This window comes from Callithrix jacchus, chromosome 13, assembly GCF_049354715.1.
Source record: "Callithrix jacchus isolate 240 chromosome 13, calJac240_pri, whole genome shotgun sequence".
Lineage (NCBI taxonomy): Eukaryota > Metazoa > Chordata > Mammalia > Primates > Cebidae > Callithrix > Callithrix jacchus.
In genome coordinates this window covers 10,225,710-10,252,564 of record NC_133514.1, presented here as the reverse complement: position 1 = coordinate 10,252,564, position 26,855 = coordinate 10,225,710, and the positions used below count along the sequence as shown (strand labels likewise).

The window sequence follows — 26,855 nt, the reverse complement described above, 5'->3', positions numbered from 1 at the left end:
AGTTGATTGTAAAGCTAGACAGGGTGGTATATGCCTATAATCCCAGCTCTTTGGGAAGCTGAGGGAGAAAGATTGCTTGAGCCCAGGAGTTTGAGTCTAACATGGGCAACATATGAGACCCCATCTCTTTAAAAAAATATATTAATTTAAAAAATGTTTACTGGACTAGTTTTTTTAGTAGCCTTTTATCATAGTAGCAGTACATGTTCATTGTAGAAATTTAGAAAATACAAGTAAAAAATCATCACATTCCCATCAGAGATTGCTGCTAAACTTGTGCACATCCTTTTTGGATGTTTTTTAAATCCTGGTATGTATATTTGTATTTTAAAATGAAAATGCATAGTCCATTACTTAAATCAAAATGCAGTCTTACACATTCTGTTTGGAACCTGCGTTTTAGTAGCTAATGATCTCTAGTGTGTCCCTTTTAGCAAAAATTCCATTATTAAAGTACTTTAAAAATCCTCTCTTACAGTACTGCCACTATGTTGCTGGGCTGGTAGGAATTGGCCTTTCCCGTCTCTTCTCGGCCTCAGAGTTCGAAGACCCCTTAGTTGGTGAAGATACAGAACGTGCCAACTCCATGGGCCTGTTTCTGCAGAAAACAAACATCATTCGTGACTATCTGGAAGACCAGCAAGAAGGAAGAGAGTTTTGGCCTCAAGAGGTAACAGATTCAGGGTGTTTTGGGGGAAAATACTGTTAGACATTCTCTGAAAACTCATTTAACTTTCGTGGTTGCAACTTGTGTGTTTCATAAGTCAGACCTACCCAAGACATAAGAGTATGTGGAAAACAGGATAGGTTGAGAGTAGTTTGCTTCAGGTGGACTGGCTGAATCCCAGGATTTATATCATATAATCAGTGTATTCCAGCTTTGGTGTCCTTTCTTTCTTTCAGTCAGTCTTTCACCAATTGGTGGATATGATAACAACCCATGTGCACTAGCTTAACAAAAAGTTCTCAGGAAAGGCTTTGTTTGGCCAGGTGCAGTGGCTCACACCTGTAATCCCAGCACTTGGGGAGGCCGAGGTGGTCAGATCACCTGAGGTCAGGAATTCGAGGCCAACCTGACCAACACGGTGAAACCCTGTCTCTACTAAAAAATACAAAAACAGGTGTGGTGATACACACCTGTAATTCCAGCTACTCGGGAGGGTGAGGCAGGAGAATCACTTGAACCCAGTAAGCAGAGATTGCAGTGAGCTGAGATTACGCCACTGCACTCCAGCCTGGGTAACAGAGCTTGGTTCTTCTGCTCAGCCCTGAATCAGTTCCCGTTGCTAGACATCTGAGTCCTCTGGTCTCACCTGGATATGTTTGGGTTATCTCCCAGCCCAGCTATTATAGTGCCAGCTATTTGGGAGGCTGAGGCAGGACAGTATGCACACAATGGATTTCCCTCTAAGAACGACTTAGGCAGCAAGAAGCTGAAAGGAATGCCAGGTAGACAAAAACTACAGGTGTCTCTAATAAGAGACAGGAGTCTGTCTTTAACTTAATTAAAACATGGATAGGGAACGGAAAGATTTTGGTACTGATTTTGCTCAAAAGGAAACTAGAAAATTTTATGATGGTTTCCTGAATTTATTCTGGCATTTACCTTTTGCTTTCCATAAAATTGTTTTCTGCAGCCAAGTACTAAGTAATTTTAAAAAGGTTAGGAGGCCGAGCATGGTGTCTCATAATCCCAGTGCTGAGGCCAGGAGTTCAAGACCAGCCTGAGCAACACAGCACAACACCATCTCTACAACAAACTGTTTGAAATTGATTTTGCTGAAAGAGAGCAAAAATAAAGTAGAAAAATAAAACTAAATTTAAAAAATGATCTGCATGGTGGCATGCACCTGTATTCCTATCTGCTCCGGAGGCTGAGGCATGAGGATCTCTTGAGCCCAGGAGCTCAAGGTTGTAGTGAGTTAAATTCACACCACTGCACTCCAGCCTCAGTGGCAGAATGAACGCCTGTCTCAAGGAAAAAAAGTGACAAAGGGGGAAACAATATTTGCAACTTATACAGCAGATAAAGGGTTCCTATTCCTAATGTAAAAAGAACTTCCAAAAGTTAAGAAAAAGACCAACTGCTCCATAGAAAAATGGGCAAAGAGATAAGAACAGATTGTTCACAGAGACATGCAGAGGATTATTAAAAATAGAAAAAGATACTGAGTCTTACTCCTAAGAAAAATTCACTTTTAACCTACCCAGGGGGCCGAGTATGGTGGCTCATGCCTATAATGTCAACACTGGGAGGCCATGGCAGGAAGATCACTGAAACCAAGAGTTCGAAACCAGGCTGGTGGAGTGCCCTGTGGAGTGCCCTGTGTCTTAAAAAGTAAAAATTGGCCGGACACAGTGGCTCCCTCCAGTAATCCCAGCACTTTGGGAGGTTGACATGAGTGGATCACTTGAGGTCAAGAGCTTGAGACCAGCCTGGCCAACCTGGCAAAACCCTGTCTCTATATAAATACAAAAATTAGCCAAGCATGGTGGCATATGCTTATAGTGCCAGCTATTTGGGAGGCTGAGGCAGGACAGTCGCTCGAACCCAGGAGGCAGAGATTGCAGTGAGCCAAGATGACACCACTCTACTCCAGCCTGGGCAACAGAGCGAGACTTCTCAAAACAAAAACAAAAACAAAAAAACCACCATTTAAAAATTAGCTGGGCATAGTGGCACATACCTATAGTTCTAGCTCCTTGGGAGGCTGAGGTAGGAAGATTGCCTGAGCCCAGGAGTTCAAGGCCGCAGTCAGCCATGATCACACCACTGCATTCTAGCAGCCTGGGTGACAGCAAGATCCTTGACTCTTTAAAAAAAAAAAAAACAAGCCAAAACACTACCCTGAGCTTAGATGTGGCCTCTTAAGTTTGCTAGGTGGCTTGCGTGCAGCCAGGGTTGAGAAACCGCTCTTGTTTGCCCCTCTTTTGCTGACAACAGAGCTCAGAGAAGGGAAGGGGTCTGAGGATCACGGTGAGGCAGTGGCTGCTCTCTCTCCGCTCCCAGCCCAGCACCTCACCCCGTTCCACCATCTCCCAGACAACATCAGCCACGGGCATGTGATTCACCAGCATGAGCCACACCATCCTGTGCACATGGGTGCAGAGCCCTGCTCTTCTCATTCACTTCCTTTGTCTGTAAAACAGAATTATTTCTCCACAGGGTGGTGGTGTGAATAAAATGAGATGAACTTCTAGTGCAGAATGCTTAGGAAAGGTTCTGGGCGTTTCATAAAAGTTGAATCATGCCAAGTGTGGGCCCAGGTGATTGGCTTCTTTTGCTAGTGTGTCTTCAGGGCCCTTCCATGCTGGGCATAAATTAGTGCTGCATTCCTTTTTATTGCCCAGTAATATTCCTCTGTATGGACAGACCACAATTATCCATTCATCAGTTGGAGGATATTTGGGTTATTTCCATTTTTTTGGCTATGTTGAATAGTACTGTGTACATTTGCATATAAGGTTTTGTGTGGGCGTGTGTTTTTCTTTTTCTTGGGTCTATACCTAAAAGTAGAATTGCTGAGTCATACAGCAGCTCCAACCTTGTGAGGAGCTGCCAGACTCTTCCATGGTGGCTGCACCATTTTACATCCCCATCGGCAGTGTAAGAGTTCCAGTTTCTTCACGTCCTCATTAACACCTCTTATTGTTTTTTTAAAATTTATAAGCAGAAAATGATCATAATTAACAATATTTTATGTAATAATTGATTCAAGAATAGTTTTATTATTTTCTTTCTTTTTCTTTTTTTGAGCTCATTGACCTTTATTTTTGACTATAGGAAACGGAACTAGAGCTCTGTGAACTCACCTGCCCACACAGCTTCAAACTGTGGGCTTTTGCTGAAGCTGGACTCCAGGCTTGTAGAGTCCCAGGCATTTTTTATTGCACCCTGTTCTTTTTTTTTAAATTATTTTACTTTAGGTGCATATTGTATCTGGCATTTCTCCCCATGTTATCACTCCTCTCCCTCCCCACCCCCTGCTGTCTTTCCCCTACCCACCCCCAACTTCCTCCAGTGTGTGATGCTCCCCTCCCTGCGTCCACGTGTTCTGGTTGTTCAACACCCACCTATGAGTGAGAACATACGGTGTTTGGCTTTCTGTTCTTGTGTCAGTTTGCTGAGAAGATGGTTTCCAGATTCATCCAAGTCTCTACAAAGGACATGAACCCATTGTTTTTTATGGCTGCATAGTATTCCATGGTGTATATGTACCACATTTTCTTTGTCCAGTCTATAGTTGATGGGCTTTGGGTTAGTTCCAGATCTTTGCTGTTGTACACAGGGCTGCAATGAACATACATGTGCATGTGTCTTTATAGTAGAACGATTTATAGTTCTTTGGGTATATACCCAGTAATGGGATTGCTGGGTCAAATGGAATTTCTATTTCTAGATCCTTGAGAAATTGCCACACTACCTTTCACAATGGTTGAACTAATTTATACTCCCACCAACTGTTAAGTGTTCCTATGTCTCCACGTCCTTTGCAGCATCTGTTGTCTCAAGATTTTTTAATGATCGCCATTCTAACTGGCGTGAGATATCTCACTGTGGTTTTGATTTGCATTTCTCTAATGACCAGTGATGATGAGCATTTTTCCGTATGTTTTTTGGCCTCATATGTCTTCTTTTGAAAAGTGTCTGCTCATATTCTTCACCCACTTTTGAATGGCGTTTTTTCTTGTATATCTGTTTTAGTTCTTTGTAGATTCTGGATATCAGCCCTTTGTCAGATGAGTAGATTGCAAAAACTTTTTCCCGTTCTGTTGGTTGCTGATTCACTCTAATGATGGTTTCATTTGCTGTTCAGAAGCTCTGGAGTTTAATTAGATCCCATTTGTCTATCTGGGCTTTTACTGCCATTGCTTTTGGTGTTTTAATCATGAAGTCCTTGCCTATGCCTATGTCCTGAATGGTTTCCTTCTAGGGTTTTTATGGTGTTAGGTCTTATGTTTAAATCTTTGATCCATCTGGAGTTAATTTTAATGTAAGGTCACAGGTGTAGGGGTCCAGGTTCTGCTTTCTGCATGGAACTGGACCATGTTTTTGCTAGCCAGTTTTCCCAACACCATTTATTAATCATGGAGTCCTTTCCCCATTGCTTATTTATTTTTTTGGGTTTGTCAAAGATCAGATGGTTGTAGATGTGTGGTGTTTCTTCTGGGGTCTCCGTCGGTCTGTGTCTCTGTTTTGGTACCACTATCACACTGTTTTGATTACTGTAGCCTTGTAGTATAATTTGAAGTCCAGCAGCGTGATGCCTCCAGCTATGTTCTTTTTGCTTAGGATTGTCCTGGCTATGCGGGCTCTCTTGTGATTCCATATGAAGTTTAAAGTGGTGGTTTCCAGTTCTGTAAAGAAGGTCATTGGTAGCTTAATGGGGACAGCATTGAATTTATAGATTACTTTGGGCAGTATGGCCATTTTCATAATACGATTCTTCCTAACCATAAGTATGGAATGTTTCTCCATCTGTTTGTGTTCTCTCTTACTTGGTTGAGCAGTGGTTTGTAGTTCTCCTTGAAGAATTCCTTTACATCCTTTGTTACTTGTATTTCTAGGTATTTTATTCTCTTTGTAGTAATTGTGAATGGCAGTTTGCTCTTGATTTGGCTCTGTGTTTGTGTGTTATTGGTATATAGGAATGCTTGTGATTTCTGCACATTGATTTTGTATCCTGAGACTTTGCTGAAGTTGCTTATCAGTTTGAGAAGTTTTTGGACTGAGGCGATGGGGTCTTCTAGACATACAATCATGTCATCTGCAAATAGAGACAGTTTGACTTCTTCCTTTCCTATTCAAATACCCTTTATTTCTTTTTCTTGCCTGATTGCTCTGGCTAGAACTTCCAATACTATGTTGAATAGGAGTGGTGAGAGAGGGCATCCTTGTCTAGTGCCTGATTTCAAAGGGAATTCTTCCAGCTTTTGCCCATTCAGTATGATATTGGCTGTAGGTTTGTCATATATAGCTTTTATCATCTTATGATATGTTCCATCAATACTTAGTTTATTGGGATTTTTTAGCATAAAGGGCTGTTGAATTTTGTCAAAGGCCTTCTCTGCATCTATTGAGATAATCATGTGGTTTTTGTCTTTGGTTCTGTTTATGTAATGGATTACGTTTATGGATTTGAACCAGCCTTGCATCACCGTGATGAATCCTACTTGGTCATGATGGATAAGGTTCTTGATGCGCTGTTGCAATCTGTTTGTCGGTATTTTATTGAAGATTTTTGCATTGATGTTCATCATGGATATTGGCCTGAAGTTTTCTTTTTTAGTTGAGTCTCTGCCTGGTTTTGGTATCAGGATGATGTTGGTCTCAAAATGAGTTAGGGAGGATTCCCTCCTTTTGTATTGTTTGATACAGTTTCAGAGGGAATGGAACCAACTCCTCTTTGTGTGTCTGGTAGAATTCAGCTGTGAACCCGTCTGGACCTGGACTTTTTTTGGCTGGTAGGCTATTGCTGCCTCTACTTTAGCTCTTGTTATTGGTCTATTCAGGGTTTCAACTTCCTCCTGGTTTAGTCTTTGTAGAGTACAAGTGTCTAGGAATTTATCCATTTCTTCCTGGTTTCGTGGTTTATATGAGTAGAGCTGTTTGTAGTAATCTCTGATGGTAGTTTGTATTTCTGTGGAATCTGTGATGATATCTTCTTTATCATTTTTATTGCATCTATTTGATTCTTCTCCCTTTTCTTTTTTATTAATCTGGCTAGTGGTCTATTTAGTTGGTCTTTTCAAAAAACCACCTCCTGGATTTATTTATTTATTTTTTTGAAGGGTTTTTTGTGTCTCTATCTCCTTCAGTTCTGCTCTGATCTTAGTTATTTTTTGTCTTCTGCTAGCTTTTGAGTTTTTTTTATCTTGCTCCTCTAGCTCTTTCAATTTGGATGATAGGGTGTCTATTTTAGATCTTTCCTTATTTCTCATGTGGGAATGTATTGCTATAAATTTCCCTCTAGACACTGCTTTAAAGGCGTCCCAGAGATTCTGGTAAGTTGTGTCTTCATTCTGGTTGAAGAACCTCTTTATTTCTGCCTTCATTTCCTTGTTTATCCAGTCGACACTAAGAAGCAAGTTGTTCAGTTTCCAAGTGGTTGTGCGGGTTTGAGTGTGTTTCTTGATCCTGAGTTCTAGTCTGATTGCGCTGTGGTCTGATAGACTGTTATGATTTCTGTTGTTTTGCATTTGCCGAGGAGTTATTTCCTTCCAATGATTTGGTCAATTTTAGAGTAAGTGCAATGTGGTGCTGAGAAAAATGTATATTCTGTGGATTTGGGGTAGAGCGTTCTGTATATGTCTGTTAGGCCTGCTTGGTCCAGCTCTGCATTCAAGTCCTGGATATCCTTGTTCATTTTCTGTCTCGCTGATCTGTCTAATACTGACAGTGGAGTGTTGAAGTCTCCCACTATTATTATGTGGGAGTCTAAATCTCTGGGTGCTCCTGTGTTGGGGGCATATATATTTAGGATAGTTAGCTCTTCCTGTTGGATTGATCCTTTTACCATTATATAGTGTCCTTCTTTGTCTCCTGATCTTTGTTGAAGTCCATTTTATCATAGACTAGGATTGCAACCCTGCTTTTTTTTTGTTCTCCATTTGCTTGGTAAATCTTCTACCCTTTGTTTTGAGTCTATGTGTGTCTTTGTATGTGAGATGGGTTTCCTGAATACAGCACACTGATGGGTTCTGACTTTTTATCCAGTTTGCCAGTCGTATATTTTGATTGGGGCGTTCAGGCCACTTACATTCAATGTTAATAGTGTTATGTGTGAAGTTGATCGTGCCATTTTGTTACTGGCTGGCTTTCTTTCCCATTAGTTGACTTATTTTCTTCATTGCATTTTTGGTTTTTGCCATCTGGTTTGCTTTTGCCGTGACTGGAACTTGTTCCTTTCTGTGCTTAGTGTTTCTTTCAGGAGCTCTTGCAGGGCAGGTGTGGTGGTGACGAAATCTCTCAGTAATTGCTTGTCTGTATAGGATTTTATGTCTCCTTCACTTATGAAGCTTAGTTTGGCTGGATATGAGATTCTGGGTTGAAAGTTCTTTTCTATAAGGATGTTGAATATCGGCCCCCACTCTCTTCTGGCTTGTTGGGTTTCTGCCGAGAGATCTGCTGTGAGTCTGATTGGCTTCCCGCTGTGGGTGACCTGACCCTTCTCTCTGGCTGTCCTTAGTATTTTTCCTTCATTTCAGCCCTGGTTAATCTGACAATTATGTGCCTTGGGGTTGCTCTTTTTGAGGAATATCTTTGTGGAGTTCTCTGTATTTCTTGAATTTGAATGTTGGACTGCTTTGCTAGGCTGGGGAAGTCCTCCTGGATAATATCCTGGAGTGTGTTTTCCAGCTTGGATTTGTTCTCCCCATCATACTCAGGTACACCTATCAAGCGTAGATTAGGTTTCTTCACATAATCCCATATTTCTTGGAGGCTTTGTTCATTTTTCACTCTTTTTTCTCTTGGCTTGCCTTCTCTTTTTATTTCATTGAGTTGATCTTCAATCTCTGATATCCTTTCTTCTGCTTGATTGATCTGGCTATTAAAACTTGTGTTTGTTTCACGTAGTTCTTGTGCTGTGTTTTTCAACTCCATCAAGTCGTTTATGTTCTTCTCTAAGCTTTTTTCAGGTTTTTGGTTTCTTTGCATTGAGTTAGAACATGTTCCTTTAGCTCAGAAAAATTTGTTATTATCCACCTTCTGAAGCCTGTTTCTGTCAGTTCATCACACTCTTCCTCGGTCATGTTACGTTCCTGTGTTGTTGAGGAGTTGTGATCCCTTGAAGGAGAAGAGGTGTTCTGGTCTTTGATGGTTTCGTCTTTTTGCACTGGTTTTTTCCCATCTTTGTGGATTTACCTGGCTGTGGTGTCAGGGAGCTGCTTGATGAGGTCGCTTCTCTGCCTGTGGAGGCACTACTGGGTTTCTGGGGACTCCTTCAGGTTACTAGGGAAGCTTCCTGTGTCTTTATTTTTTTATACTGGGAGATTAGGACCGCCTCTTCCGCTGACCTGTAGGCACTGCTGGGTTGTCAAGAACGCCATCCTGTTGCTACATAGGCTTCCTGTGTTTTTTGTTAAAACCTGTAGCCCTGTCCCACCCCTCTAGTGGTGGGTGGTGCCCTTCCTCCACTGGGCTGGATCATTCAGGGTTCAGCTCAGACTGGCACTGGCTGCACAACCCACTAGAATCAGAGCTTCAGCCCTCTGGGGTTTGTGGGGGAGGGTAGGGACCCGCCCAGCCGCAGCCTGCCGGCTGTCTCCCCCTTTCAGCTTCCTCTGTCGCGCGTCATGGGGTCGGGGCCCGCCCAGCTGTTCCTGCTCATAGCTCCCTCTCTCTCCAGGCGCAGGGAGGAGGTGATAGCTCAGTCCGCAGGCTCTTAATCAACTCTGTGCTTGTAATTCCTGGCGCTTGTCTGGCAGAGATGCTGTGTTCTGTGTATTGTTGAGGCTTTGTGGCAAGTGCTGTGTCTGGTCCAGAGTGCCAGAGGGAGAGCCTCCGACTAGCCGGTCAGATGCACTTGCTGGGTGAAGCAGCGCCCCTCCCCGCCTAGGTCTGCCCTGAGTGAGCTTTGCTCACCGTCGGACCAGACCCGTTGAAATGCACCTGATACCTCAGTCGGAGCTAGGAGATCTCTGGATTTCTGCGTCTCTCTCGCTGGGTCTTATGTGCTGGAGTTGTGTCTAATTGGCCATCTTGGATCTTCCTCCTCTTCTTACCGTTTTTTTTAACTGAATGTATATATACTTAACATTGTATTATTATAATAAATGTACATAATAGAGAATTTGCCATTTTGACTATTTTTAAATGCACCATTCAGTGGCATTAAGTACATTAATGATGTTATATAACCATCACCACTATGTTTCCAGAACTTTTGCTAGCTTCAGAGAATTCTCTAAATACTATCATTAAAAATCAAGTCAAATCCCAGTGTTAGAATTGAGGGTTTTCTTTTGCTTTCAAGTTATCGGGGTCCATGGAAGAAATGTACTTAGAGGCTAGACTCGGCTCATTTCCCAGGGACGGCTTTCAGCAGCGTCTTTATCAGAGTCGGAATCTAACGCTAGTCATTATTGTAGAGGCCTGACCACCTGGAGAGTGTTTAATGTTTAGTCTGCAGTACAGTTAGAGCTGATAGGAGTAGACCAATGGCTCTGCCTAACAGGAGTGTCTTTCGTCTGAATTTATCCAAGTAGTGCAGCGTTGCACTCATTGTCGCTAGGGACATGTTCCCCAATACTTAACTCACACCTAGGTTGCAATTGAACCCTAATTAGTAATCAGGAATAGCTATTGCATGGAGCTTAAAATGAACTTGATCTTGCTGAAAAACGAGTCTGCAGCTAAGAGACACAAAGATCCTTTAATATTGTTTGTAAATTCTCCCCTTTGCACACACTGACCTGTTCCTTAATCTTCTCTGTCTAGGTTTGGAGCAGGTATGTTAAGAAGCTGGGGGATTTTGCCAAGCCGGAGAATATTGAGTTGGCCGTGCAGTGCCTGAATGAACTTATAACCAACGCGCTGCACCACATCCCAGACGTCATCACCTACCTTTCGAGACTCAGAAACCAGAGCGTGTTTAACTTCTGTGCTATCCCACAGGTATGGAACAGGGCTCCTCTGGGTGGGTGTGGGGCTAATGGGAGTGGGGCGGATTTTGCTGTGCTGTGTTCAAGGATATGATTCCTTACAAAGATGACTCCAGTTTATTGTGCTGTGGGTTCATAGCATTCCCCTTTGCTTCCAGCCACCAAACTCAGCCTTGAGGTTAAGCATGCTCTTCTCAGAACCTTCTTTCTGGATTTACTCTTCTCCACAGCTATTCTAAACTAGGTAGTTTCTTTTTTTTTTAGACGGAGTTTCACTCTTGTTACCCAGGCTGGAGTGCAATGGCACGATCTCGGCTCACCGCAACCTCTGCCTTCTGGGTTCAAGCAATTCTTCTGCCTCAGCCTCCCAAGTAGCTGGGACTACAGGAGCGTACCACCATGCCCAGCTAATTTTTTTGTATTTTTAGTAGAGACGAGGTTTCATCTTGTTGACCAGGATGGTCTCGATCTCTTGACCTCGTGATCCACCCGCCTCGGCCTCCCAAAGTGCTGGGATTACAGGCGTGAGCCACCGCGCCCGGCCAGTAGTTAGGTTCTTATCCTCACAGATATGTCAAGGTCTTTGGCCTAGTTTATGGGGAGTGCTGGGTGAAATGTGGGTAAAGCTGTTATCATTAAAAAGTCTTCATTAAGCACCTAATTACTGCTGTCCTTTTCCTAGACCCAGGATAACAACCTGGTCCTATAGACACAGCCCCTTGGTACGCTAAGAGCTTACACTTTTTAGTTACCTTTACCAGTTGTTTCAGATACTACTGCAAATAAGTGAAGAAAAAGCAATAGCATTCAACTGAGTTGGGAAGTTGGTTTGATCTTGTTCTAATGACCAACTTTGAATGGTGGTTGAAAGTAAAATCTATATCCCTGTCTTACGTCTTATGTATCCATTTAGCTTTGAGCACAGGAAATCACCCCCTTTCTGTTGTTCTCCCCCAGCATTAGTTTTAAATGTAATGGTTATGTTCATTATAGGAAGAATAGAAAAACAAGTAAAATAGAAAATTCTTCCACTTCCTATTTTGAATTACATATTTCAGATGTAATAACCCATTGCTCTGGCATGGAACATGTTGGATTTACTTGCCTTAGTTCTTTCCAAATACAGTGGATCTTGTGTACTGAAGTACAGAACTCTTTGAGACTGCATAGACTGCTGGATTCTGCGTGGTGTTGAGAAAGGGAGGAGTAGGGAAGGGAAAAATCTTGACATACTTTCTTCGTGGGTATATTTTCTTGATTAGTTACATCTTAGTTCATTAGAGTTGGCATTGCTCATTCAGCAGATTTTCTTAGCTTTTTGTGATGACATAAGACCAGCTCTTCTTTTCCCCCTCTCATCTTGCTCTCTGTAGGTGATGGCCATTGCCACTTTGGCTGCCTGTTACAATAACCAGCAGGTGTTCAGAGGGGTAGTGAAGATTCGGAAAGGGCAAGCCGTGACCCTGATGATGGATGCCACCAACATGCCAGCTGTCAAAGCCATCATATATCAGTATATGGAAGAGGTGGGTTTTTATCTGCTTGGATAATTTGTGGCCACCTTTATGATTTAGTCATGCCACTTGTTTTAACATATTTGGATATTAGATGATCCTAACACCTCACTGTCCTGTGGTCTAAAGAGACAGGAATTGATGCCCTTTATTAGGAAAAAAGTCTGCACAGGAGTGGAGCAGATTGCTCCTTGCTGTGTAGAACCCTGGTGAGAGGAGATAAATGGAGCAAGGCTATAGGAGGGAGCTTGAGTAGAGTCGTACATTTTGAGCGGTAAGATGATGCAGGAGACCAACCAAGCCTCTTGTTGATGGTGAAGAATGTGAGGTTGAAGCTGGTGTGTGCTGTTGCAGTGTGTGAGTCAGTGGATCTCAGGCTCCCGTCCATGCGTCCTGACACCCAGTCCAGTACTTTCATTATGTCACAGGCATCAATTGAAAAATCACAGTTGAGAATTTAGACCAAGGAAAGCCATCAAGTTGCAATTATCCCCTAAATTTTCTTTGGACAGTTTCATTTCAGATACCAAAACCATCCTATAAAAAGATAATATACCTGCTCAGGTCAAATCTCTAATATTTGACTAGGTTCAAAAAATTTATTCTGGCCAGTAGCTTACTCCTGAAATCCCAGGACTTTGTGGGAGACCAAGGTGGGAGGATCACCTGAGTCCAGGAATTCAAGACCAGCCTGGGCAACATAGCAAGACCCCGTTTCTACAAAAAAATTTAAAAATTAGCTGGGCATGGTGGTGCATGCCTGTGGTCCCAGCTATTCAGGAGGCTGAGGTGGGTGGATCCCTTGAGCCTGGGAGGTTGAGGCTACAGTGAGCTGTGTGATCTCATCATTGCACTCTAGCCTGAGTGGTAGAGAGACTTTGTCTTAAAAAAAGAAAAGAAAAAGGAAAAAAACAAACAAAAATGTATTTCTTAGAGTCCAGAAGTCTCTATAATCTCTAGTGATCTATAGGGCCAGAGCAGTGGTTTGTAAATGGAGGTGATTTGCTTGCCTCCCTGCAGAGGACATTGGACAGGGTCTGGAGACATTTTTGATTGTTCTAACTGGCAGGATTGGGGTGCTAATGGCATCTGGTGAGTAGAGGCCCCAGATGATGCTGTGATCCTCGGGTATGATCTTGTTGAGATTGAAACACTGTAGAGTTGATGAAAACATCCAAGACCCTCATCATTCCTCCTCAACCTGAGCTCCCTCCCCGGAGGTTACCGCTGTCTGGTTTTGTACATCCTTCTTGTCCCCTTATTATGCCTTTACAGGATTATGGTTTGTAACAGCACTTGCATCTAAACAGAATTCTACAAAATGGTTCTTATTTCCCCTGCAGGTTGTGTATTCCGCTTGTATTTCCTCCCTACCTTCTATCTGACGTAGAAATGCTGATGTCCAACACTTCTGTCAGAGGCACCTATAGAAGTCTAAGAGAAGACTAAATCTCTTTTCCAAATCCTAAAATTTTGTAGTGACTAGATGAAAGTATTCAGTCACTGACCAAAAACATTGCTACCAATGACTCTCCAGTTTGCCATGTAGGCAGCACTTATTTTGAGCTGTAGTGACCAAGTAGGTGCGTATTAGTAATCCTAGGGAAACTTGGATTTGTAATTACTAACACCTTGGTTATTAGTAATCCTAGGGAAATGTGGCTAGTGTTATAATTTGAACCCAGGTCTGTCTGACATCAGAATCTGTGTTGTTAACCCCAATTCTAAGGGATTCAGCTACCCTTTCTAAGTGGAATGCTGCCACGTTAAGCACTAGTTCTTCATTTTATAGGAATTAGAAACATAATATGTAGTAAGTAGTTCAGAGTGTTTTGGTTTTGCAGTTTTTTTCTGATCATTGATAGTTTTAAAAGCCAGTTTTTAAGCATTTTGTGGCCAATTCTGTTGCTATATTAAAATTCAGATTTATTTGGTTTTCCTTAACTGTTGGAATTAAGTCCTAGTTGTGATTCATAATTTGAGGGAAAAGGTGGACAACCCTGTTTTTGTGAATAAGGTTTATTGGAACACAGCCACACCCATTTGTTTATCTCTCCCGTGGCTGCTTTTGCAATGTAACTGCCGAGTTGAGGAGCTGCAACAGGGGATGACTTGCAAAGCTAAAAATAGTTTTTGGCCCTTGAATAACAGGTTTGCTGATCTCTGAGGTAGGGCATCAGTTGTTTTGTTTAAAGTTATCCTAGTAAAACTCAAGGCTTTTGGTTCTTTTTTTTTTTTTTTTATTTTTTTTTATTTTAAGACTTGCTGCGTTGCCAGGCGCCAGGCTGGAGTGCAGTGATGCGATCTCGGCTCACTGCAACCTCTGCCTCCCGGGTTCAAGCAATTCTGCCTCTGCCTCCCGAGTAGCTGGGACTACAGGTGTGCGCCACCATGCCCAGCTAATTTTTGTATTTTTAGTAGAGACAGGGTTTCACCATGTTGGCCAGGCTGGTCTTGATCTCTTGATCCTCCTGCCTCAGCTTCCCAGAGTGCTGGGATTATAGGTGTGAGCCACTGTGCCCGGCCGGGGAGAAATATTAATACTTAAGTTGATTTGATTTAGAAAAATCTCTGAAGATTTCTTAAGTCTTAAGCAGTAGAACCTAATAATAGTTTTATTTTCAGCAGTAAGGACATTTTACAAATAAAGTTTTTTTAGACAGAGTCTTGCTCTGTTGCCCAGGCTTGAGTGCAGTGGCACAATCTCGGCTCACTGCAACCTCTTATCTCCCAGATTCTCCTGCCTCAGGCCCTGAGTAGCTGGGATTACAGGCATACGCCACCAAGCCCAGCTAATTTTTTTATTTTTAGTAGAGACAGGATTTCACCATGTTGATCAGGATGGTCTCAAACTCCTGACCTTGTGATCTGCCAGCCTCAACCTCCCAAAGTGCTGGGATTGTAGGCATGAGCCACCGCACCAGGCCACAAATAAAGTTTTAAATGAAAACATTTTGTATGAAGTCACAAGCTATCTGGCCACTTGCTGGTGTCCATATATGAACACTGATCCTATTTCTCCTCACTGATGACATCTGCCCATTGCAGTAGGAAAGGAGGAAACATTTACTCTGTCACCCTTGGACTTGGTGTTGTAGCAAGCATGCACCTGGAAGGGACTTGCCAGAGGATCTCCTCCTGCGCCTCCAGTGCTTCAGTGAAGACTTGGAGTGTGGCCCAGGTCTTCCTGAGCAGGTGGCCACCCTCTGCAAGGCCCTCCACCCCACTCTGGAGCAATCTCCACTTCAAACCAGCCTGGACGCCTGTCAGCTGAGGAGAAGATCAACCTGCTATTTTGGGATAGAAATAAGTACCAAGCCAAACAGCCAGAAACCCTCATTCCCCTCTCTGCCAAAGTGAATTCCTTGGCAGGGAGAACCTTGTTCATGTCTCTGCACGCTTCCTGTGCCAGTCCTGTGGCTCACTTAGAGCATCATCAGGCACTTCAGGCCTTGGGTGCCTCGCAGCTCAAGGGTGGTCCCCAGGCAGCAGCCGCCGGCCATCACCTGGGAGCTCATTAGGTATCAGCCCCCACCTAATGTATCAAATCAGAATCTGCTTTTGTTTTTTTCCAAATGATATTTTTGCTTTAATGGGGTTTAGATGTTCATAGGTGAGAGTTTTAAATGATTATCAAGCTGATTCCATACTCTACTGTTGTAAGTGGAACTGCTGAGACCTGCAAGTTCCGCATGGACTAGCAGAGGAGCTGCTTTAGCACAGCACTGCACAAGCTCATTCACCAGTGAACATTTCTAGGAGCCTGTGTCATTTCATCATCAGGCCAGCCACTGCGGCTCACACTGTAATCCCAACACTTTGGGAGGCTGAGGCAGGCAGATCACTTGAGGTCAGGAGTTCAAGACCAGCCTGGCCAATATAGTGAAACCCCATCTCTACTGAAAATACAAAAATTAGCCAGTCGTGGTGGTGTACACTTGTAATCCTAGCTACTCGGGAGCCTGAGACATGAGAATCGCTTCAACCTGGGCGGTAGAGGTTGCAGTGAGCTGAGATGGCACCACTGCACTCCAGCCTGGGCAACAGAATGAGACCCTTTCTCAAAAAAACCACACAAGTATTTATTTGACTTCAGCTATATGCCAGGCATGTAGATGAAACGTCTGGGACAACCTGTCCCTTGACAAGCAGATGTAATTCCTTGACTGAGGCTGGTAGGTCCTTAAGACCTGAATAATTGAGTTGGCAGAAACCTGTGTGCCTTCAAGTAAATGGAGAGTGGGGTTTGGGCTAGCAACAAAGCATCTAGAAGGTGCCTTTGGCCTTACTCCTTACCTCCTGGAAGGGCGTGGTAAAGTGCTGTTGTTTTCTGGTTTGTTTGTTGTTACTCACTTGGGTGCCAGCGATCTACTCCAAATAAGCAAATCCTTTTTCACAAAAGCATATAAGGTGGCTTATGGTTCCAAGTACAACAGGTAACAGAGCACAAGTAGGTGAGAAAGTGAAAGGAAGAACTGAAGTTACAGGAGCCACAGAATAACCAGGAATGGGTAAGCGGGTAGTTTGGTGCTGATGTTATCATCCCTTATTTGTACATTGCTTGTACAGTTGCTCTGAAAAGGTTAAGTCTTACATTTTAAAAAATGAAATCTCGCCGAGCATGGTGGCTTACGCCTTGAATCCCAGCACTTTGGGAGACTGAGGGAGGTGGATCACTTAAGGTCAGGGGTTCAAGACCAGCCTGACCTTTGTGATGAAACCCTGTCTCTACTAAAAATACAAAAATTAGCTGGGCATGGTGGCAGGACCTGTAATCCCAGCTACTCAGGAGGCGGAGGCTGCAGTGAGCCAAGATTGAGCCACTGCACCCTAGCCTGGGCAACAGAGTGAGACTCCATATAAAAAAAAAAAAAAGAAAGAAATCTACAATATACCAAAACCGTGACTTACCTTAGAAACTATTCTCAGGGTCATCATAGTGAATTTTATGGCCTTTGGTGGCATCAGGGCATTTGGGTCATTCACAAGAGTAGTGCCTGAGACCATGTGTGTCTCTGCCACTCATCTTGGCTTTTAGCCACTGCTGTAGCAACCAGTTTGAAGTAGAGCTAGACCTTGCCTTCTCCTCCAGAGACCTCTCGCTTTCTGCTCTTGGCTTCTGATGAGCTGCAGAAACTGCCTGGTACTCGGGTACCTACAACCCAGAGAGGTGCCCTCTGCTCCTCAGGGGTACCTTTCATAAGGCTCCTTGAAGGCCTCTCGAGATCAAGCCAACTCAACACATCCTTGCCAGGCCTTCCTGCCTCTGTTTCACCTCTCCACTTGTTTCCAAATAAACGACCGCACACAAGCTTTCGCCTCCGGTTCTGCCTTTAGGACAAAGGCTAAGACAAGCAGTAAAGTGACACTGGCGGGCAGGAGGATGACTTCTGAGATCATTCTCTCATCACTATAGATTTTACTTTATGAATGCCTGTATTTAAAAGTCTTGCCCGGGTGGAGTGGCTCACGCCTGTAATCCCAGCACTTTTGGAGGCCGAGGTGGGTGGATCATTTGAGGTCTGGAGTTTCAGACCAGCCTTGACCAACATGGTGAAATCTCATCTCTTCTAAAAATACAAAAATTAGTGCTCGCTTCGGCAGCACATAAACTAAAATTGGAACGATACAGAGAAGATTATCATGGCCCCTGCACAAGGATGACACACAAATTCATGAAGTGTTCCATATTTAAAAAAATAAAAATTTTTTAAAAAGCCAGACGTGGCAGCTCACGCCTATAATCCTAGTTATTTGGGAGGCTGAGGCGGGAGAATTGCTTGAACCTGGGAGGCAAAGGTTGCAGTTAGCCAAGATTGTGCCACTGCACTCGAGCCAGAGTGAGACCCTGTCTCAAAAAAAAAGTCTTTGGCTTGGCATGGTGGTTCATGCCTTCAATTCCTTGGGAGGCCAAGCATTCTAGGGAGGCCAAGGTGGAGGAATTGCTTGAGCCGAGAAGTTTGAGACCAGCCTGGGCAACATAGCAAAACCCATCTCTACCAAAAAACAAAAACAAACAAAAAAAAAACCCTGGGCATGGTGGCACATGCCTGTAGTCTAGCTACTTGGGAGGGTGAAGTGGGAGGATCACTGGATCTGGGAGGCCATTGTAGTCAGCCTTGAGAACAGCGTCAGACCCTGGGTCAAAGGAAAAAATGTCTTCCTCATTCCTGAAAGGGGAAATGGGAAAGAAAATTAAAAATAACTTTTTGAAAGGTATTTTTTGGGCCGCACATGGTGGCTGACACTTGTAATCCCGGCACTTTTGGGAGGCTGAGGTGGGTGGATTGCTTGACCCCAGTAGTTCAAGACCAGCTTGGGCAACATGACAAAACCCTGTCTCCAAAACAAACAGATCTTCTATTGGCTTAAAACAGTGCTGGCCCGAATAAAACACAAATTCCATCAGATATAAAACAGCTGAAAATCTATTTAGGATTGAGTTTTCTTAAAAAAAAAAAAAAAAAAACTACAAAGTTTGTTTTACAGCTTTTTTTCCAGCACTGTAGACGTGTGTGTGTGTGACACGCCTGTGTGTGTGTGTGTGTGTGGAGAGAGAGATGCACCTAGCTTTAAACATTCAGCCTAGTTTGGAACGCTAAGCCACATATCATACATAAATAGGTCAGTGGCATCGTCATGAAAACTTTTTCCATTAACTTTATTTCAAAAGCTTTGTCTTTCCATTTTGAATCATAAATGTACCAATTCTAATATGCCCCATCAACTTTTTTCTCTCAGCCTTTGAAAATCATAGTTTTCTCACAGAAAGCTAGTTTTTGGTTTTTTGCTGCTTTTGGAGAAAATGAAATTCCCCCATGACACAGTGTTCTTGGTGCTCAACCTGCCTGTGCCTCTGCTTCGCTCTTCGGTGGCTTCGGTGGTTTGGGTTATAGATGTGCACCTGTCCTCCTCGCGTGGACGACCTCCCGCAGGGCCATTTCCATCCATCCTAACAGCTTGGGAAGTTACAGCTGCCAGTGCAGTTCAGGGAAATAGTCATTTACTCGATGCGTGACAGAATAAGTATTAGAACTGGAGCTTGAATTCTGTTCTTCTGACAGAATCTGCCTTTACCACAGGTGATCCCTGTGGATGTAGGTTGGGAAGGCACCGCTGTCTATTACCGTCCTCCCCCCAGAGCCCCAGCTGCGTTTGCCTTTGAACCATGCGAGGAAGCCCAGGATAGTACGTTGCGAGCCCCTGCACTTTGCTTGTGTGCAAGCCTGACGCCTCTGTCTGCGGGCTCTTTTTGTCTCTGTCCCCTCAAGATTCTCCACTTGTCTTGCATCTGAACCCCGTCGTCTCACTGGCTCACCCCTCTTAGTTCATGCTCATGCTCAGGTCACTCACTTCAAAACGTGAGCACATCCCAGTCCCTCCCTCCACCCTGCCTCTCCTTCACAGCAAAGCTTCTCAAAAGAGTAGGCGTACTTCACTTTATTCCTGTTTCCTCAATCCACTTGATTCTAGCGTTGGTTCCTACCTTGTCATTAGAATTCTTGTTACCAAGTGATTTGATATCTCCCAATTTACTCATCAGGTGGTCAGTTAAAAATCTTCCTTGACCCATTGTACCATCTGGCACAGACTTTCCTCAAAGCCTTTCTTCTCAAGCCTTCTGTGTTCCTGTTAAGCCTTGTAACTCTCTGCCTGCTCCATGCCTTTCTGGCTTCTTTGCTTCCATCGCTCCTTAAATGCTGAGTTTCCTTGGTTCTGTCTTGATTGGCACTTTTGGCCACAGCTCCTTCCTCCACACCGTGTACATCCCTCCCTGCTGGATTACTCCAGCTCAGACCTTATGTGTGAACGCTTTTTTGATTGTTAATGATATTGCCATCTACCCAATCATGGAATCCTGGAGTCCTCTTTATTCTCCCATACCCTGCGTGTAGGCAGTCTCCATGTCCTGCCTGTTCTACCTTCATCCTTTCATACCTGTGAAAACTTTGTGTTCTGTAGCCAGGTCCCAGCAACTTGGGAGGCTGAGGCAGGAGGATCACTTGATCCCAGGAGCTCGAAGTGGCAGTGATGCAGTGAGCTATGATCACGTACCACACTCTCCAGCCTGGGCGATAGAACAAGACTTCACCTAAAACACACACACACACACACACACACACACACACACACACACACCTTTGTTCTTTACCTTTTGGCTCAGCAATTCTAGGGTTTTATTGTGCAGAAATTACCAGAAAGTGTGTAAGGATGCTTACTGTAGCATTTTGTCCTCAATCCTCATAGGTAGGGAGTTTATTAAATTGTAGTACATTCATGGTAAGCAGATTGTGTTTTAAAAAAAAAGGACTGACATCATTTTGTAGGTTCTGGCATTTAAAATGTCCCCAAATATTATGTGTGTGAAAAGAGTCATAGTACAGAAACATGTTTATAACCTTATTTTAGAAGTTGTGCGTACGTATAATGTTCTGTGAACAGTGTAGAATCATATGGATTTATACAGTATTCTAGATAATACACTCATATATAGGACATTTTGCACGTTTCTATATATTGTCTTAGCTGGGTATAGCAGAAGATCTAAAAATAACAGCAGCCTATAGCCAAAGAAGAATAGCGTGAGGGAATTTTGACTTTTTAAATTTATGTTTGTATTGCTTTTACAGGAATTGGATTTTTCCAAAGAAAGAAGAAATTGTTCTTTCATTCCCCACCTCCAATTTTCTCCGTCTAGCTGTCCTTCATAACACAACTGTAGATATTAGGTAGCCTTAGCATGTTCCTGGAGGCATGCTCTTTCACTTTCTTGTTTTAAATTCCTACCATGTGTTTTGAGGGAGAGGGCGGCAAGAATATAAGACATGTTTGGAGTGGGGGAATATCCATTATATCATGAAAATTTGGGGCAAAAAATCTGTTTTAAAAATGCCTGTTCTGTTCTGTCCTCTCCCCGCTTTGTCTCAGTCATGGCCCAGATCATCGTCCCTTCCCACCACAGTAACCTGCTAACTGGCCTGTCACTTCCATTCAGTAAACATATGATTGCAGGCTTGCTGTGTGCCAGGCACAGGGCGAGGCTGGGGATGAAAGGTGAATAAACAGGTGCAGTGTAGTCGGGGTGACGACTACAGACGGCCATTTCCACGTAAGTGGAATGGTACAGATATGGTCCAGTGGGTCGCTCCTGGCTGAACCTGGAGGTGCAGGCAGGTTTTCTAGAAGGCGTAATCCTGAAGTTGAGACTTGGGGGCCTAGGTAAGAGCCAGCTGAAGGGCCATGGGTGACACATTACATAGAGGAGTAAGTGTGAGCAGTGTTGCATGGTGAGACAGCAGCAGACAGTTGTGCTTTTGTATTTGTTTTTTGAGACAGGGTCTTGTTCTGCCACTCAGGCTGGAGTGCAGTGGCATGATCTTGGCTCACTGCAACCTCCATCTCCCTGGCCCATGCGGTCCTCCCACCCCAGTCCCCAAGTAGCTGGGACCACAGGTACATGTCAGGATGCCCGGCTAATTTTTATTTTGTAGAAACAGGGTTTCACTGTGTTGCCCAGGCTGGTCTTGAACTCCTGAGCTCAAGCAATCTACCTACCTTGGCACCCCCAAAGTGCTGGGATTCCAAGGCATGAGCCACCATGCCTGGCCTGGCAATTGTTACTAGACTGAAGAGAGGGAGGTGGGGAAGGGCTGGTGACACTAGACGGGTGCAGTGTGCCTGGACCACAGGTGGCCTTGCACTGCACATGACAGAGCTCAGGCTTTATTCTGCCAGAGATAGGGCTGGCACCACTGAGGCATGAGGGAGAGGTTTGAGATCTCCTTGGAGACAGTGTGGAGGACAGGTAGATTCTAGGGTTCAAGCTTAGACTCAAACTCACTTTGGAGACTCAGGTAGCTCAGCTGATAGACACTGAGGGCCTGACCTCAGGCAGTCATTCCAGGGACGTAGGGGAAGAGATGGATTCTGCACTTGCTTCAGAGGCTTGTGGAGGATTGGGGGGAGGCACAGGGAGGGCTCCAGGGTGGTTCATAGACCCCTGCTCCTGTGCCTGCCCTCCTTTGTCAGGCTGTGGCCTGCACTGCATGTTCCATCTTGTTTCTAAGCTGCTTTTGCCCAGTCTTTCCCTTTCTCTGTGTTGATCTGGGCCGGTCCGCGCGAACTATGCTGATATTTATTGGGCCTGGCACTGGGGGGTGCTGGGATGTGAAGATTAGTGTGGTTCGGCCGCCGCTTTCAAGGGCCTCCGGGGTGTAGCATGCGTGCCTCTGCCTCCTGTTTGCTCAGGAAGAAGATGGGCTTTGCGATTAGTAGGCTGGGGCTGACATCCCCACCTTCTCATTGGGGTGGCTTTGGGTAAGTTACTTTCTGAGTCTTCCTTTCCTCGTTGGTAAAATGGGCACAGGATACCTCCCAGTGGAGGGTTGTTGTAAATAGCCATGGAAAATGTAAAGCACACAGCACTTACCGTATTTTCCTGTGCATTCGACAGATTTACCATAGAATCCCCGACTCAGACCCATCTTCCAGTAAAACGAGGCAGATCATCTCCACCATCCGGACGCAGAATCTTCCCAACTGTCAGCTGATCTCCCGAAGCCACTACTCCCCCATCTACCTGTCCTTTGTCATGCTCTTGGCTGCCCTGAGCTTGCAGTACCTGACCACACTCTCCCAGGTCACGGAAGACTATGTTCAGACTGGAGAACACTGATCTCAAATCTGTCAGGAAGCTGAAGTTCACCATGAAATGGATTTACTTTTTTTCTTCAAGGATGGATGTTGGCTTCTACTTTTTTCCCTTCTACTTTAATCCCTAAAAGAACTCTGTGTGGCTGGGACCTTTAGGAAACTGAAATGCAGTTGAGAAGAATATAAACACGAAAGGAAAAGGAAAGGGTGGCTCACCGCAGCAACCTGTGCTTGGGGGAGGTGACTGTGCTGCTTGTGGCTCAGGTCAGAGCATTCTGTGCCATGCTTTAGTTGAAATGGCTGCATATGGGACTGTTATGAGGTCTTATTTAGTGTGATCCTGGCTAGAAAATTAATTAAAGTAATTTGAAGCAACCTTTGAATGTTAATCGTAGAAGATGAATTTACTTTCTGTTCAGTTCCTATTTTTATCATTTTGTTTTCTTTAATTGGATTGAATGGAGTTGATAGAAATATTTGTGGTTTAGGTAATACTTTCATGTTTCCTAAGGAGGCCAACTGCCTTTTGCATTATGAAGCCTGGGAATAAAATTCTGGGTGTTCTAGTATGATTTTTTCATTCAAAGGGAGTTTAGTTTTGAGAGAGAAACAGCAGGATTGCCTTTGACCCCATTTTACAAGATTGGCCTCCAGCAAAGGTGGACATTTTTGAGATTTTTATAATAAATAATGTAATTGCTCTGCATTTGTCAAGTACAGTTCACTTGAAAGCCTGCCTGCTTGTGGGAAAGATGGAGCTCAAGAATGGAGTTGGTGGCCCAGCGTGGTGGCTCATGCATCTAATCCCAACACTTTGGGAGCGCAAGGCAGGCAGATCACTTGAGGTCAGCAGCTCGAGACCAGCCTGGCCAACATGGCGAAACCTCATCTCTGCTGAAAAAATACAAAAATTAGGTGGGTGCGGTGGCTCACGCCTATAATCCCAGCACTTTGGGAGACCTTTGGGAGACCAAGGCAGGTGGATCATTTGAGGCCAGGAGTTTGAGACCAGCCTGGCTAGCATGGTGAAATCCTGTCTCTACTAAAAGTACAAAAATTAGCTGGGCATGGTGGGACTATAAACGCCTATAAACCCAGCTACTCGGGGCTGAGGCAGGGGAATTGCTTGATTCTGGGAGGTGGAGGTTGCAGTGAGCCAAGATCGTGCCATTGCACTCCACACTGGATGACAGAGGGAGACTGTTTCAAAGAAATTTTAAGGTTTATTTCCCCTGCAGCAGCTTTTCTTTTTTAAAATTATTCAAGTCTCAGGACGGGCAGAAGCTGTCTTCAGGTGATTGGCTTGGGAGCAGAATGGTACTTCTGCTGCTTAGGGTTTGATCTTCCCCTCTACCCCATTGTGGCAGAGCCTGTGATGTGCTGTCACTGAGGTGCTCAGCATGGAAAGGAGGGCTGTGGACCCTCGGGTTGAGAATCAGTGCACTATGGCATTCAGCACCTTCTAGAAGCCATTAATGCTACAGGTGCTTGTAGTGTATAGTCTGCTCTTCTGCAGCCCGTCGTGGATGCTGGCTTCATCATCCAGTTTGTAACGTTGGATTTACATTGTTGTAAACACACTTTCTTCCTGTGACCACTAATACCAAAATTAGTTTGGGCCCAGGGAGACGTCAGTTAATTGGTTCATCTGAGGCTTAGCCCTGGACATATTTGTCATCAGCCAAGATAACTTGCCACGTGGAATACAGCCAGACCAGCGGTCCCCAATCCCCAGGCCTGGGACGGGTACTACTCCTACTGTTCAGTGGGCTGTCAGCAACTGCGCATCGCGGCAGGAGGTAAGTGGCAGGTGAGTGAACACGGCTCCCTGAGCTCCACTCGGCATTAATTCTCATACGTGTGACTGCGCACGTGAGGGATCTAGGTTGCATGTTCCTTATGAGAATCTAATGCCTGATGACCTGAAGTGGCAGTTTCATCCCAGAACCATTCCCTCCGTCGTGGGAAAATTCTTTATGAAACCCGTCCCTGGTGCCGAAAAGGTTGAGACAGCTGAGCTAGACTTAACAGTATTTTCCAAGAAATTTCAGCCTCAAAACTTGGTTCGAGATTTCAAGGCAGGTTGTTACAAATCTGTGTGTTGAAATCTAAGATTGTTCTGCTAAGGTTCACGTAAGACAACCTGCTGGAAAGAGCTTTGGTCTGAGCGGGGCCTGTGGGACGCTTCTCTCCTGACTGCTTGGTCATCACCTGTGTGACCACTTCCTGAGCTGTGTGGTTTGGGTGATCTTAGGTTTCTTCTATCTATAAAGCTCGGTACCTTTTCTGCCATCACTGACGTGTAAAAGGTATTCGCTCTGATTCCATTCTGAAGCTCTTTGAAAGCTTGTTTTCCTTTTAAGTATCGTCTCTACTAAGGTTTCCAGATAAAATATGGGATGCTGGGCATGTTGCCTGACACTTGTGATCCCAGCTACTTGGAGGGTGTGGGGGCTGAGGCAGGAGGATCACTTGAGCCCAGGAGGTTGAGGCTACAGTGAGCTGTGTTTGTGCCATTGCACTCTAGCCTGGACAACAGAATAAGACCCTGTCTCAGTATAAAAATAAAATACCAACTATCATTATATATATATAAACAAAACACAGGATGCTCAGTTAAGCTTGAATTTCAGATAAACATTTTTTCAAGACGGAGTATCACTCTGTTGCCCAGGCTATTGTGCAGTGGTGCAATCTCAGCTCACTGCAACCTCTGCCTCCCAGGTTCAAGTGATTCTCCTGCCTCAGCCTCCAGAGTAGCTGGGATTATATGCACATGCTGCCATGCCCGGCTAATTTTTGTATTTTTAGTAGAGATGGGGTTTTGCCATGTTGGTCAGGCTGGTCTCAAACGCCTGACCTCAGGTGATCTGCCCACCTTGGCCTCCCAAAGTGCTGGAATTATAGGTGTGAGCCACAGCACCCAGAAAAATCTTTTTTAGAATTATACTCCAAATATTGCATGGGACATATTTAGACTAAAAAAATTGCTTGCATGCCTGGGCACTGTGACTCACACCTATAATCCCAGCGCTTTATGATGCCAAGCAGGTGGATCACCTGAAGTCAAGAGTTCGAGACCACCCTGATCAACATGGCGAAACTCCATCTTTATGAAAAATACAGAAACTAGCCGGGCTTGGCACATGTCTGTAGCCCCAGCAACTCGGGAGGCTAAGGCATGAGAATCGCTTGAACCCTTGAGGCAGAGGCTGCAGTAAGCCAAGATCATGCCTAGGTGACAGAATGACTGTATCAAAAACAACAAACCCCAAAACCCTTGCATATCTGAAAATTCAAAAGTAACTGGGCGTCTTGTATTTGTTTGCTAGATCTAGTAACCCTACCCTCTACTCCCACTTCTATTATCATTCTATAGTACGTCTGGCATACAGTCTATTTGGATCCTACCTAATGGTAGAATATTTTGAGGAGCCTCTGACTCATCTGAATCTAGGAGCGTAAACAATTACATCGGTTGGGAGTATGAGCTTGACGTCTGCACATGGGAACTCCCGGATCCCTGTGGGTGAGTACGAGGAAGTGCCCCTCTTCCACCTATGAGCCATTTCCCAGGGGCTCAAGGGTATGACTAGGAGGAAGAGGGCGAGTCAGGCATGCTAACAAGCATTCTCGGTTGCTACTGGCAGTTCAGAAGTAGTTAAGGCTGTGGTTTTCAGGTTTTTTATCAGAATTGCCTGATTGCTGGGACCAGATTTGGATACAGTAGATCTGGTGGGGTGACCAAGAGCTTGGATTCCTAAAATCTGACAGCCTCCTAATCAGGGAGCAGTTAGAAAGGGCTTCTGGGCTTGAATGTACTTAGGAATCACCTGGGGTCTTGCGAGACGCAAATGCTGGTTCAGAGGTCTGGTGTTCTCACACTCAGCATTTTGTTTGAGATTGAGTCTCACTCTCATCATGTAGGCTGGAGTGCAGTTGCGTGAACTCAGCTCACTGCAGCCTCCACCTCCCAGGTTCAAGCGATTCTGCTTCAGCCTCCTGAGTAGCTGGGATTACGGGCACGGGCCACCATGCCCGGCTAATTTTTTTTTCGTATGTTTAATAGAGATGTGGTTTCAC

General features: G+C 44.4%; 1 protein-coding gene and 1 non-coding gene across 4 annotated transcripts in view; both read left to right on the top strand.

The window, feature by feature from the left end:
- FDFT1 (farnesyl-diphosphate farnesyltransferase 1) overlaps positions 1-23,478 on the top strand; it is a 41,085-nt gene extending 17,607 nt beyond the window's left edge. For 2 of the 3 annotated variants that reach the window (XM_002756766.7, XM_008979028.5), the window contains 4 exons: positions 479-670; positions 10,442-10,618; positions 11,979-12,131; positions 22,573-23,478. In XM_002756766.7, the coding sequence (XP_002756812.1) occupies positions 479-670; positions 10,442-10,618; positions 11,979-12,131; positions 22,573-22,794 (744 nt within the window). In that variant the 3' untranslated portion in view covers positions 22,795-23,478. The remainder of the gene's footprint in view (positions 1-478; positions 671-10,441; positions 10,619-11,978; positions 12,132-22,572) is intronic. The other variant, XM_054243669.2, reaches the window with a different exon arrangement.
- Positions 17,708-17,814, top strand: LOC118146983 (U6 spliceosomal RNA). The gene has a single exon (XR_004733166.1). It is a non-coding gene; the product is annotated as a U6 spliceosomal RNA (small nuclear RNA).
- Positions 23,479-26,855: the final 3,377 nt, after the last annotated feature.